Raw genomic sequence first — 13,614 nt, forward strand, 5'->3', positions numbered from 1 at the left:
ATGTTGTTTATCATGGTACTTGAAGCCCTTTCACGTGACTTTAGAAACGGACTCCCGTGGGAGTTGTTGTATGCTGATGATTTCGTGTTGATTGCAGAAAATGAAAGGGAGGCGGAGGAAAGGTTTAGGAAGTGGAGAGATGGTATGGGGCAAAAGGGTTTAAGGGTAAATGCAGATAAAACAAAAGTGATGATATCTAGGGTTGGTGGCGGTACTGTCAAAGATGAGGGAGAGTGGCCATGTGCAGTTTGCCACAAGGGCGTGGGAAGTAATTCCATCTTGTGCAGTGTGTGTGATAAATGGGTGCATAAGAGATGTAGTGGTATCAGAGGTAGACTGCGAGATAATGCTGATTTTATGTGTACGGCGTGCCAGGGTGAGCAGGTGGAGATCGTCAGACGTGAAAGAATTGAACTTGCTGGTGAATCTCTTGAGTGTGTGGAAGAGTTTTGTTATTTGGGAGACATGTTGTGTGCTGGAGGTGGGGCTGGAGCTAGCTCTGTGGCTAGGGTGAGAAGTGGTTGGAAGAAGTTCAGGGAGCTCTTGCCTCTCCTGACATTGAGAGGGCTCTCCCTACGTGCTAAGGGGTCTTTGTATGCAGCATGTGTTAGGAGTGTAATGCTGTATGGCAGTGAGACCTGGGCAGTGAAGGAGGAAGACATTCGCCAGCTCAGACGTACAGAAATGACAATGATTAGGTGGATGTGCAGTGCGTCCCTGCGTCCAAGGCCTGGAGGGGCTGGGTTTACAATGGAAGAGTTGAGAGGTAGGATGGGACTGGAGTGTATTGGTGTTGTGATGAGGAGAGGTAGATTGAGGTGGTTTGGACATGTGGAGAGGATGGGGGATGATAATTGGGTGAGGAAGGTGAGAAGTGTTAATATTGGGGGTGGGGTTGTGAGGGGTAGACCGAGAAAGACATGGGACGAGGTCATTAAGTGTGACCTTAGGGTTAAGGGACTGAACAGGGAGGCTGCAATGGATCGTGCAGCATGGAGAGCCGCCATTAGGTGACCAAGGCCGACACATGCAAGCATGTTGGAGCCTTTAAAAACGAAAACGAAAACGAAAACATCCAACACTTCGTTTTCCCAGCACTTTCCAGGAACTGATGGGAAATACTGTAATTAGCTGGTTTTTGGCACTTGGTTCAACTAATTACTCCCCAGCAGGTATTGTGCTTAGTTCTCCCACTGTCATATATCTTTCTTTTTCCCTGCTTTCTGGAGATGTTGATGATAAATGATGATGATGATAATGGTGATGATGACAACAGTGACTCAGTATTTGTGTGTATTCTCCCCAGGTGGCAGCACATGTCAGCTGTTGTAACTACCCACCAGGACGAGAACTAAAAACACTCTGGCAGGAAAATCTGAAGTCTCTCCTCTCCTTCATACATGCTTCACACCAAGGTGAATCAAAGTTTAAGTTGTTGTTGTTGTTACTGTTGTTGAGCAACCCTAGTCAGTCAGGTCAAGCAGACCCTTCAGCTGCAGGCAAGAAACCAAAGTCCTCAAAGTCAAGGATCATCTAGACATGAGAGGCATACAAATTATTGCCGCAGCCTCCACAAACCCACACCATCTACTACACTACATGGCAGTGAACGACACCCAGCATACAATATCATGCACAAATACTGTCATCTCTCCCCCCTCACCTGCCTCAGACCAGCTTCCAGAAGCATATCCATGCTCAAATCACCCGCTGCTCCATTCAGTCACTTAAAGACAACACGCAGCTGCATGCACTGTCTCCCGATATCCACCCTTCTGAATCCTATCTCTCTTGTAGGGACATGATCCACCTGGCCAGGCAGAGTTGTGGGCATCATCCAGCCCTCGTAAGTTATCAGAAGAGGCTGGATGACTGCGTCGCTGATGCCTGTCCAGGATGCAACACAGCACCCCATACTGTTAAGCACATTATGCAAGACTGTATTGCACACAATCACCTACGCCAACAACACAACATACACTCCTTGAGAGCTCTGTGGGAAAGCCTGGTCTTGACTCTGGGCTGTTTAGTCAGACTGCCTAAGGAACAACGAATATTACTACTGCAGGCAAATAATTTCTTCTGCAAGGCCATCCCTTGCAGTGAACTCTTGTTCCCTTGTGGTGGACATCACCTTACCAAAGTGAGGTGCAGAAAAGAGTGTGGAGGTTTGGTACCTGGATGGACACCACCTTTGTTTCTCCACCCAGTTAATATGGGCACTATAGGCTCAGCATCACCCTGTTACTGTATTTGATTATATGGTTACCACCCAGCATTGTAAATGATTTCTCTGATTACCCAGGCTTGTTACTCAGTGCATGCTTGTCACTCAGTGCAGATCCACCTGAAGTGGGAACAAGAGCAATAAAGAGTGACAGGATGAAGGAGAGGAGGACAGACACAGAAAAAGAAAGATAAAGTGAAGGAAGGAGTAGGGAACACTACATCAAGGTGAGATGTTGATGGGCACCAGCAGCAACCTCCATCAGGTTGGGTTTTCTTTGAGTAAGGTTAGAGTAGAGTAGATAGAGTAGTGTAGGGTAGAGTAGATTACATTACCTTGGGTTGAATTGAGTTAGATTCTGTTAGGTTATCTTAGGTTAGAGAAGAGTACAGTTGTTTACATTATTGATGTTAGGTTAGGTTATTATATGGTTGGCTTGGGTTAAAGTGGGTTAGATTAAGTTAGACTAGGTTGGTTTGTGGTAGGTGGGGGTGCTCTCCATCCACTCACTCGATGTAGTGCTGCTCTCAGATGACTACCCTTTCCTCTCTTCCATCCTTCTTTCCTTCCATCCTTATCTGTCTTCCTTTCCTTCATTCTGTCCTCTTCCTTCTGCCTGTGGGTGACTCTACTGTACACTGAGTGACAAGCCAAATGGTTTCCTATACACCAGGAAACCATTTATGCTGGCTGGTAACCATATAACCAAATTATGGCGCCTGGTGGTTTAGTGGGTAATTATGGTGCTCCAATTGGGTTGAGCCTGTGTAGGTTTATATCCAAGGGGTGGTTGAGGTTTATTGGTCATGTAATGCCACTCATGGATGAGGGTGGCTGGTTAGGGTGGTTATGGCCATGTATGTAGGTGCTCACACCCAGGTGAGAGTGAATGGAGATTTGAGTGATGAGTTTTCCGTGAATGTTGGTGTGCATCAGGGGTCAGTATTGAGTCCCATGTAAACTAAACAAAGGAGAGGGGAATGAGTTCTAACCATAACACCTTTAAAGCCTAGTCTCGTTTTGGCCATGAGGGTGAAGGGAGTGAAAGTTTAACCCATCTTAAATGTCAGGACCAACTTGTCTAGCCCCGGGCTTCTTCGCTCCTCATGGGGCGACATAGGATTGGATGATGGTTGGATGGATAAACTAGGCTGGATTGAGTTATGGTAGGTGGAGGCAAGCAAACAGATCGACGTAACTGTGAACAATTGGATCTTAACCAGACTCAAACCCTTCCCTCATCCCAGGTGTGTCGGGCCAGGTGTTGGACGATAAGGGTCGGCGAGTGATTTCAGCTGAGGTGACACTGGATGGCCACCCCCTTCAGCTCACCCCACAAGCAACCTTCCGCAAACTCCTTCCGTCGGGCTACCATACACTTAAGGTTTGGATTTTTTTTTTAGTATTATTACTTTTTCAAGGGCTTGAATGATGAATGAATGTGTGGCCTGTTTTTTTGGTCTTTTTCTTGGTTGATTCAAAGGATTAGAATAACCTTAAAAAAAAAATCATCTAAGCTAAAAAATACATCACCAGATTTAAAACGTTAGAAGAAGCCGTTGATACATCACAAAGTTAAGAAATACATCACAAATTAATAAGTAAATCATGTAAACTAAATAATATGCACCAAATTCAGAGGGTTGGAATAAAAAAAAAAAAAATTCATAACCAAATTCAGGAGGTGAAGGGGAACTTATCATATGATGGGGCATAGAAGCATTTTTTATTTGTATGCTCAGTGATGATATCTTTATTAGGAAAGATTTCAGAGGGAGAGAGAGAGATAAAAAAATAGATAGAGAGATAGACAGATAGATAAATAAATAGATACAGTAGGTAGATAGGCAGATAGATAAATAGATAGACAGATAGATAGATAGATAGATAGACAGATAAATAGATAGATAGATAGACAAAGATAGAGATAAATAGAGAGAGAGAGAGAGAGAGAGAGCTGGTTGTGATAGTAACAGTAACACTAATAGTCTTCTCACCTAAACCCTATTTTCATTCATCAGGTCTTGGCAGATGACTACGAAAACAAAACGGTGACCCTCCAAGTGAAGAGCCTAAAGGAAGCCAAAGCCAGCGTGATCCTGGACTCCCTCGAGGCCTCCAGCATGGCCTATCGCTCATACTATGGCACCGAGGACCAGCTGCGTAAACTGTCCTCAAACCACTCCTCCATCACAAACTTGTACAGGTGGGTTGGAGTGTGAAGATAATACAAGGTGTCTGTTTGATTTACGGTTGTTTTTTCTGGGATCATTTTTGAACAAGAAATGCTATATCAGCGTGGGTCCTATTCCTAGCCATAATGGAGCTACAATTTCTGATAACCGTATAGGTCAATTATGAGATAGACCATTTTTACCAACAAAGTCATGAGTAAGTAGAGAATCAGACTCTTGTTGATATAATGTTTTAATTCATTCTTTCATCATCTAATCCTGTGTTGCCTCATGAGGAGCGTAGGAGCCCGGGGCTATGCAAGTCGGTCCTGACAATTCAGATGAGAGTGACCAGCCTCACTCATCCCTGAGTGGCATTACATGAGCAGTCAACCCCAACGACCCCTTGAATATAAACCTTCACTGGCTCTATCCGATTGGAGCACCCTAATTACCCACTAAACCACCAGGTGCCATAATTTAGTTATATGGTTACCACCTAACATAGTAAATGGTGTCCTGGTGTACAGGGAACCATTTGGCTTGTCACTCAGTGTAGTCACCCACAGGCAGAAGGAAGAGGAAAGCATGAAGGAAAGAAGGACAAGAAGAAGGAAGAGAGGAAAGGACAGGCACCTGAGACCAGCAGTACATTGAGTGAGTGGATGGTGAGCACCCTCACCTACCACACATAAAAGTAACCTCATTAAGTTTTTTTTTTTTCCTCCATTCACAATTATGGATTTTTTTTTTTTTTTTTTTTATAATTAATCCCTAGGGTAAGCAATTCTCCAGCCTCGACTGCCCCCGAGAATACAAAAACAGGCCTTTTTTTTTTTTACTTTCTCAAAGGTTAAAAGTTTTATGCCCGATTTATAGAGCTTGAATTTACATACCTGAAAACGCAAACCCCAGCCTCCTAGACCCAATAGTTACCGAGCTATGGCCCATCAAAATGTATAATAGTTACCTGTCACGGCCTCGGCAAGAAAGAAAATATGCTGCTCGCACCTGTTTCTTCACAAAAATACGTACAAAAATCACCATAATAAATTTTTTTTCGTATGTATAGATGTTATAAACCATTGTAATGTGCTTAGAAAAAAATAAAATGGTGACAAAATCCCCCCAATAAATATGATAAATAAAAATTATCCTTCCCTCCTCTCCCCTCTCCATACCTCCAATCTCCTCCCTCCCCTTCCCTTCCGTCCCCTCCTCTTTCCTCCCCTCCCCTCCCCTCTCCTAACTTCCCCTCCCCCCTCCCCTCCCCACTGAGCTGTCAAATCTAGCTAGGGAAAATGGTCATGAACCCCCCAATTAAAATATGATAAATAGTAAAAATTATCCTGCCCTCCCCATACCTCCAGTCCCCTCCCTCCCCTTCCCTTCCCTCCCCTCCCCTCCCCTCCTCTTTCCTCCTTTCCCTTCCCTCCCCTCGCCTAATCTACCCTTCCCCCTTTCCCCTCCCTCCTCCCCTCCCCTCCGAGCTGTCAAATCTAGCTAGTTTTTGTTTTGTTTCTCTTCGTTTTTGAAGGCTCCAACATGTTTGCATGCGTCAGCATTAAATAAAATTTCTTTTTTGAGTGGGTTTTGAATAAAGACAGCTAAAATAATTGTGGTGTGCATATCTGTATGCAAAGACACGAATGAATTACAGCTAATGATTCAAAAACACGCGGCATAAAGCGTAAAAAATACGCACTATTCGAGGCTGGGGAGGTAAAGATACTGCGTGCTAGGGGGTGGGGTTGAGGGTAGGGGTTGGGGTGGGGGGTTGGGGGTGGTGGTGGGAGGTGGTAAGGCCAGGAGCGGGAGTATGGGGATGGAGGGATGGGAGGAGACCACCACAAGACACAAAGGAAGGGCCCCATTGGAGAATGGGGACATGGAGGGAGAGTAGGGGGGAAATACCCTCCCCCAGTCATGGAGGAATCCACATGGGAGGGGGGGGATGCATGAGGAGGCTGTTGGAGTGGTGGTGGTGGTGGTAAGAGCGGTGGAAGGTAGGGTAGTAACAAGATAGAGGGGTAGAGGGACGTGGCGAGAGGGAGGTTGGGGGTACACCCCCCCACCACCTGGGTACGGGGCTGGGTCCCCCTTCCAGTGTGACCAACACTTAGTTCTGATTGGTTAGAAGCCATCTGCATCACAGCTGGGGTGGAGCCAGCTGCTGCCAGTTTTTTGTGGATGTTGCACGATCGGTGTTGCTCATCCTTTTAAGAAATTGCGCAAAAAGCCCAATCGATGAGATTAGTACTTTAGGGGTTAAGAATATTAACCAGCAGACGGAAGTGAGAAGAAGAGGTGAAAAGTATTAGATGAAGTTTTGTCCCCTCCCCTTGGGTGGGAAAGGAAGTCCGGATGATGATGATGATGATGATGATACAGTATCGATAATAATTTGGTCTTTCATTTCTCAAAAATGTCTGTTCTTCCTTTATGGGATTCATTAGTACTCAACACACATTTACACTTCTGCAATTTCAAGAATTAGTGGCATCACTCAAATAGCTGCAGTAATCATCAGTAGAAGTGGCAGCAGTTAAACCCTGTAATTATTTGTTATTGTTTTTACCACCAGTATTGGCCGCAGCACCCAGAGTCGACAGATTTTGGTCCTGGAGATTAACACCGACCTTGCGGAGAAGAACACCCCGAAGGCATTTGAAGATAGGATAAAACCGGCCCGCCCGTCTGTTGCAGTCATAGGAGGCCTGGGCAAGACTGACCGAGCAGGGAAGGAGATGGTGTTGGAGCTGGCAAAGTAAGAGAGAGAGAGAGAGACAGACAGACAGACAGATATGGGTGACATCCTTTTCTGTTTATTCTTGCTGCTACTAGACACTATATTGAGGCCTTTATTAAGACTGGAGTATATCTAACCCCTTCAGTTCAAGAAAGTCCCTCGTAGGATGATTAACATTACCAGGAGATAACAAGAATGAAATGAAAAAGGATTCCTTAGGCTCAGTGGGTGTAACCTCATGTCTGATAATGTAGTTTGTATTTTTAACTTGAGGTGATTCTGTTCAGTTTAAGAAGGATCAGCTGAGGCACTCCATGGAAGTAAGGCCACCCAGTCAAAAGTGGCAGAATGGATCTACAGATTCTAGCATGTTCTCTTGGCCTAGATCATATGTGCCCCCAAAGAAGTTAATATTAGCCCTCCTAGCATTGGTGAGTCCATAGTCTGGACCCCCAGCAATCAATTCCATTGCATTCAGATGACCCAACAGACAATGCACCCATTGTTGAGTTAGAAGTGCCGGCAGGTAAATGTCTCTCAGCCATTGAGGCACTTCTTGGTCTGCGAGTATAACATATGATGCCTAATACTTTTCAGATTTAATGCTTACTGTGCACATATAATAGCTATAATGATGTCACCTAAATCATAATTTTCAAAATGGGATGGATTTTGGCTTTGTAACATACAAAAGTAGGTGCTACCACCCCCCTACCCTCCTATTCATTGCATTATAATTAGTTATTATCATGATTATAAATACGTTCACCAGTTATACTATGATAGCCTATTAAGTCACTGATTTTTTGGTGGGTTAACGAAGAAAACTGGAGCAGCCATTATAGAGATATAAACTTTAAAATCTTAAGACACATTTTCCTCCAAATGTTGTTTATGGTTGGTTGGCCGTTATTCCACAAATACCTCATCTGGACTGAGCAGATTAATGAAGGTTGTACCTGATCACCTCAGGTTTGAAGTGACCCATTCATCCACCCATATCCAATCCTTTATCCTCATGAAGTGACCCTTGTGCTAAATAAATCATCTGGAGCAAGCATGAATTAAACATACACTCTTAGTTACGTCATTAGATTGAAGCAGTTAATGTTGTTTTTTGGTACACTGTTGCTCACCTTTGCAGATGTCAGTTGTTTCTTTGAATCCAATTTTGTGTTGGAGAGTAATGTATGAAGGAGTTTATGATAATGATTTTGCACACCTCTTCTCTCCCAGTGAATTGATCATCATGTTGCTGTTAGGTGGTATGACATAGATGGTAAGAAGAGTGTAATTATGGATGTTCATATCTGTGGGGTGGAGTCAGCATTCCAGAGCTTGAATGTTGAGTGAATGTGAGTGTCGCCAGTTCAGTTGGGCAGACTTTGGTTAGTTTCTCCTTCTGTCAGGTTCTTTTTTGCTCACTGGATCCTACTTCACCCCATCTGTAGGTGGGAAAAAAGGTCTGGATGATGTTGCTGCTGCTGCTGCTGATGATGTTATAAGCCAGGGTTGTCCGTATATTGTATAACACTTCTCTCCCACTCTGGCAGGCAATTTCTCATATGTTGTGGGGACAGATTAGGCAAGTTATCAGTGTCTAACCTGCATCATTTATTCTTTTCCTACGCCTACTGTTTCACCCCACCCACACCAGAAACTGAGCTGTCCCTTCAATGAACAAGATATAACTAACCTGCATTATTTATTCATTTACCACTCCCATTGCCTCACTCACACCCACACCAGGAGACTGAGCCACACATAAGATAGCACCAAGTGATTTTCTAGCGGAGTACATTTACGAACTATCCTGCGCATTCCCAGGTACCTACTCTCGCATTCTGGCCAGGACGCAGTTGTAGACAAGATCCTGGATGGGGCCAAAATACACCTGGTCCCCACGCTGAACCCAGACAGTATTGCCGACGTGCCCAAGTCATCCGAGGAGGCCACCTGCGACTCAGGGATCAATACAGATAATGGAAGTGGAAAGGAGTTGGATAAGGGCTTTGGACTGGAGGGTAGGTGATGGGCTTGGAGAGTAGCAAAGAGAGAACGAGAGAGAGGGGGAAAATATGTGTGTTTGTGAATGAGTGCTTCTTGCAGTGTCTATTATAACAATGGTCAACAGTCACTGGATGGTTCTTTGGCACACCGTTTTTTTTTTTTTTTAACAGTATTTGCCTCTTATTTCTGATAGGTAAATGAAACCTTGTTATCTTTAAACCATCAGAAACTCAAATTTCTCCATTCTTCAACCTGCCCAAAATTTTCCCTCAGCATATTCCATAATTTTCAATAACACATAACTCAGCCCTTCATCTCTCACTATCCTTGGGGTTTCTCTTTCATGGGACCTGATATTATTCCCCTTGATTCCAGGGACTTGAGTGGTGAGGGAATGAGAGTGTGGTCTGTTTGGTTGGCCAGACTGGTTCGTTCCTGCCTCTGTCATTTATTTATAGATCTAATATAAATTTTTCATTTATTTATTTATTCTTGAGAGAAGCTCTGTGAACCCTGGTAACCCATCCTAGGGTGGGAAAAAATAATATGGATGATGATGATGATGATGATGAAGATGATTCTCATTCTTGGGACATATCATCAAATGTTGACGCTATTTCCTTTCAGAATCTGCCTGCTAGAGATTTGAAATGCTGAACTGTACTTTTACAATATTGCACAGTTGCTTGCTTTGTATATAGGCCTTATATGTCTGTGTATGGAATACAGTTATGGGGAGGGGTTCACTATAAAGCAATTGTACACAACATACAGTCAGAGGCTTTTCACTGTATCAGCTCCCCTTCCCATATTGACTCCCTTCAGCTTCTCTCTCCCTTTGCCTCAGTGTTGCATCCCTCTCCCTTTCTGTCGCTGTTTCACAGATCATTGCACTTCTGACTTGTCAACTTTACATTCCCTCCCCAGTACAATGGGAATGCAGCAGTAATTAGCAACTTAGTTCACGCTTTTTCTGCCCAGTTCTCTATTGGAGTACTGTCCATCATTCATGTGTGTAACTGATCAGTGTTGGCACTATCTTTCTCAGTTTACCTATGACTTCCAGTCTTAAATGCAATGTATCTAGATACAGCATTTTGGGATGAATGGGTTTATTTATGTATTTATTTTTTATTTATTTATTTATTTTTTTCAAGGACAACTTTTTGCAGGCTTTCAGTCTTGGATTCTTTCTTTTTTGCATTTAAAATGATTGCTCATCTTTACTTCAAGGCACAGGCATACCTCGGTTTAACGATGCAGTTGGTTAGGTAAAAACCCGTCATTAGATGGGGTATCGTATCTTGGAGTAGATTTAACATTAAAGCATAGGGATGTGATTTTGAGTCTTGGGTTCCCCCCCCAACCAAGTCCTAAACCCACCCAAATGAGTCCAAAAACAAGTTTCTAGCAAACCTAAACCCCAAATAGCTTTAAAACAAGCTTAACTAAGCCCAAAAGCAGTTTATAACTCACCTAAACCCAAAAATAAAATCTGAAAATTGTTAAGCATGTCTGGAAAAATTTAAACTTAGTTAAATTGTACCCCAGAATGACAATGTTCACCCCACCTGTGACAAAAACACAGTATCTAAGTCTAAAAACAGTTTATAAATCAATGAAAACACAAAATTTATAAAAAATACCATAAAAATCGTTAAAAAAAAAAAACATAATCCATAGTTATACAGTAGAAGTCCTATTTTTCGGCATCTATGGGACCAGGCAAGTGCCGAAAAATCAAAATTGCCGAATTATCAAAAACCCTACCCACTCAGTACCTTATATGTTTCGGTGAACATTATCATCACTACTCATATCATTACAAATGTGTGTTTGGAGAGAGTACTGTATACTGTTTGATACTGTACAATACTGTAATGAATACAGTACTATACATGAATATGAAAAATAAAGAAATTAGTGAACATACTGTATATAAACGTAATGGTACAGTAGGCCTACAAGTTCACATGCACTTACCTAAACTTATAGTAGGTTCCTTATTTACATATGTACAATAGAAGGGGTTGATTGGAGTCTGCTACTGCTGGAAGAAGTCCCCAGCAGTAGAGGGGACGAAAAATATCGGAAAATCTGCCGAACGATCAGAGATTTTCGTAAATGGGACTATTTCTCAAAACTGCCGAAATGTCAGATTTGCCGGGGAATTGGATGCCGAAGAATTGGACTTTTACTGTACTGGGGTTTGGCTATTGTTCAGTGGGGTAGGATGGTATTTCTACATTGTTAAGCGGGGGAATTGCATCTAGGGGTATCTTATATTGAAGTATATCTGTATACTGTTTATGTACAGTATACAGTATAAACTGTATATATATATATATATATATATCGTTTTCGTTTTCGTTTTTTAAAGGCTCCAACATGCTTGCATGCGTCGGCCTTGGTCACCTAATGGCGGCTCTCCACGCTGCACGATCCATTGCAGCCTCCCTGTTCAGTCCCTTAACCCTGAGGTCACACTTAATGACCTCGTCCCATGTCTTTCTTGGTCTACCCCTCGTAACCCTACCCCCAATATTAACACATCTCACCTTCCTCACCCAATTATCATCCCCCATCCTCTCCACATGTCCAGACCATCTCAGTCTACCTCTTCTCATCAAAATACCAATGCACTCCAGTCCCATCCTACCTCTGAACTCTTCCATCGTGAACCGAGCCCCCCCAGCTCTTGGACGCAGGGATGCACTACACATCCACCTAATCATTGTCATTTCTGTACGTCTGAGCCGGCGAATATCCTCCTGCTTCACTGCCCAGGTCTCACTACCATACAGCATTACACTCCTAACACATGCTGTATACAAAGACTCCTTAAAATGTAGGGAGAGCCCTCTCAATGTCAGGAGAGGCAAGAGCTCCCTGAACTTCTTCCAACCACTTCTCACCCTAGCCACAGAGCTAGCTCCAGCCCCACCTCCAGCACACAATATGTCTCCCAAATAACAAAACTCTTCCACACACTCAAGAGATTCACCAGCAAGTTCAATTCTTTCACGTCTGACAATCTCCACCTGCTCACCCGGCACGCTGTACACATAAAATCAGCATTATCTCGCAGTCTACCTCTGATACCACTACATCTCTTATGCACCCATTTATCACAAACACCGCACAAGATGGAATTACTTCCCAAGCCCTTGTAGCAAACTGCACTTGGCCACTCTCCCTCATCTTTGACAGTACCGCCACCAACCCTAGATATCAGCATTTTTGTTTTATCTGCATTTACTCTTAAACCCTTTTGCCCCATACCATCTCTCCACTTCCTAAACCTTTCCTCCGCCTCCATTTCGTTCTCTGCAATCAACACCAAATCATCAGCATACAACAACTCCCACGGGAGTCCGTTTCTAAAGTCACGTGAAAGGGCTTCAAGTACCATGATAAGCAACATGAGACTCAAAACTGACCCCTGATGCACACCAACATTCATGGAAAACCCATCACTCAAATCTCCATTCACTCTTACCTGGGTGTGAGCACCCACATACATGGCCATAACCACCCTAACCAGCCACTCCTCCAAGCCAAGCTTTCTCATTGCCCACGTCACCACCTCTCTAGGGACTCTGTCAAAGGCCTTTTCCAAATCAACCAAAACAAAATAAAGATCCCTTCTCCTACCAATATATTTATCCTGAAGCTGTCGAACATTGAATATGGCATCAGTGGTCCCCTTACCTGGCATAAACCCAAACTGCATCTCATCAATATTCACTCTTTTTCTAATCATACCTTCTAAAACTCTCTCCATTACCTTCATTATCTGATCTAAAAGCTTTATACCTCTATAATTTCCTCTTTCCAGGGCATCACCCTTCCCTTTATACACATTTACAGTTACACTCTTTAGCCAATCATCTGGTACAACACACTCATAAATAATCCTATTTATCAGGTCAGTGACTAACCTCACCCCTATATCGCCTGAGGACTTCAACATTTCGGCAGTCAACCCAGACACACCTGCTGCCTTCCCCACCTTCATCCTGCCTATTGCGTCACTCACAGTAGCAGTATCAATCAAAGGCCAAGGGCCAGACACTGGATCTGCTGGCTCCAAACCTTCCCTGTCCCAGTCAAACTCATCATTCAACAACCGGTTATAATGCTCTCTCCATGCATCTTTAATATCCTCACTGTTCACCACTACCCTTCCTTCATCATTCTTCACAAGCTGCTCACCTATAATATCCCGATTATCCCTCTTCACCTGACCTGCCACCCTAAATATATTATTCCTTTCCCCATGATTTAGGTTATCAAGTAATTGTCTCTGTGACTCAGACTTTGCCCTGTATACCTCTCTTCTAGCCCTACGCTTGGCAGCCAAATATTCCTCTTTGCTACCACCCTTCTTCCATTCCCGGAAAAGCCTTCTTTTCTCCTTAACTGCAGCTTCTACACCCTCATCCCACCACCAA

General features: G+C 43.5%; 1 protein-coding gene across 1 annotated transcript in view; it reads left to right on the top strand.

The window, feature by feature from the left end:
* Positions 1 to 13,614, top strand: part of LOC145416100 (carboxypeptidase D-like) — an 89,452-nt gene that overhangs the window by 57,278 nt on the left and 18,560 nt on the right. The window contains exons 20-24 of the mRNA XM_080285191.1: positions 1,307 to 1,415; positions 3,475 to 3,611; positions 4,249 to 4,433; positions 6,986 to 7,168; positions 8,978 to 9,174. Of these exons, the coding sequence (XP_080141317.1) occupies positions 1,307 to 1,415; positions 3,475 to 3,611; positions 4,249 to 4,433; positions 6,986 to 7,168; positions 8,978 to 9,174 (811 nt within the window). The remainder of the gene's footprint in view (positions 1 to 1,306; positions 1,416 to 3,474; positions 3,612 to 4,248; positions 4,434 to 6,985; positions 7,169 to 8,977; positions 9,175 to 13,614) is intronic.

Source organism: Coenobita brevimanus, chromosome 104, assembly GCF_032717465.1.
Source record: "Coenobita brevimanus isolate Jiangsu-jjx chromosome 104, ASM3271746v2, whole genome shotgun sequence".
NCBI lineage: Eukaryota > Metazoa > Arthropoda > Malacostraca > Decapoda > Coenobitidae > Coenobita > Coenobita brevimanus.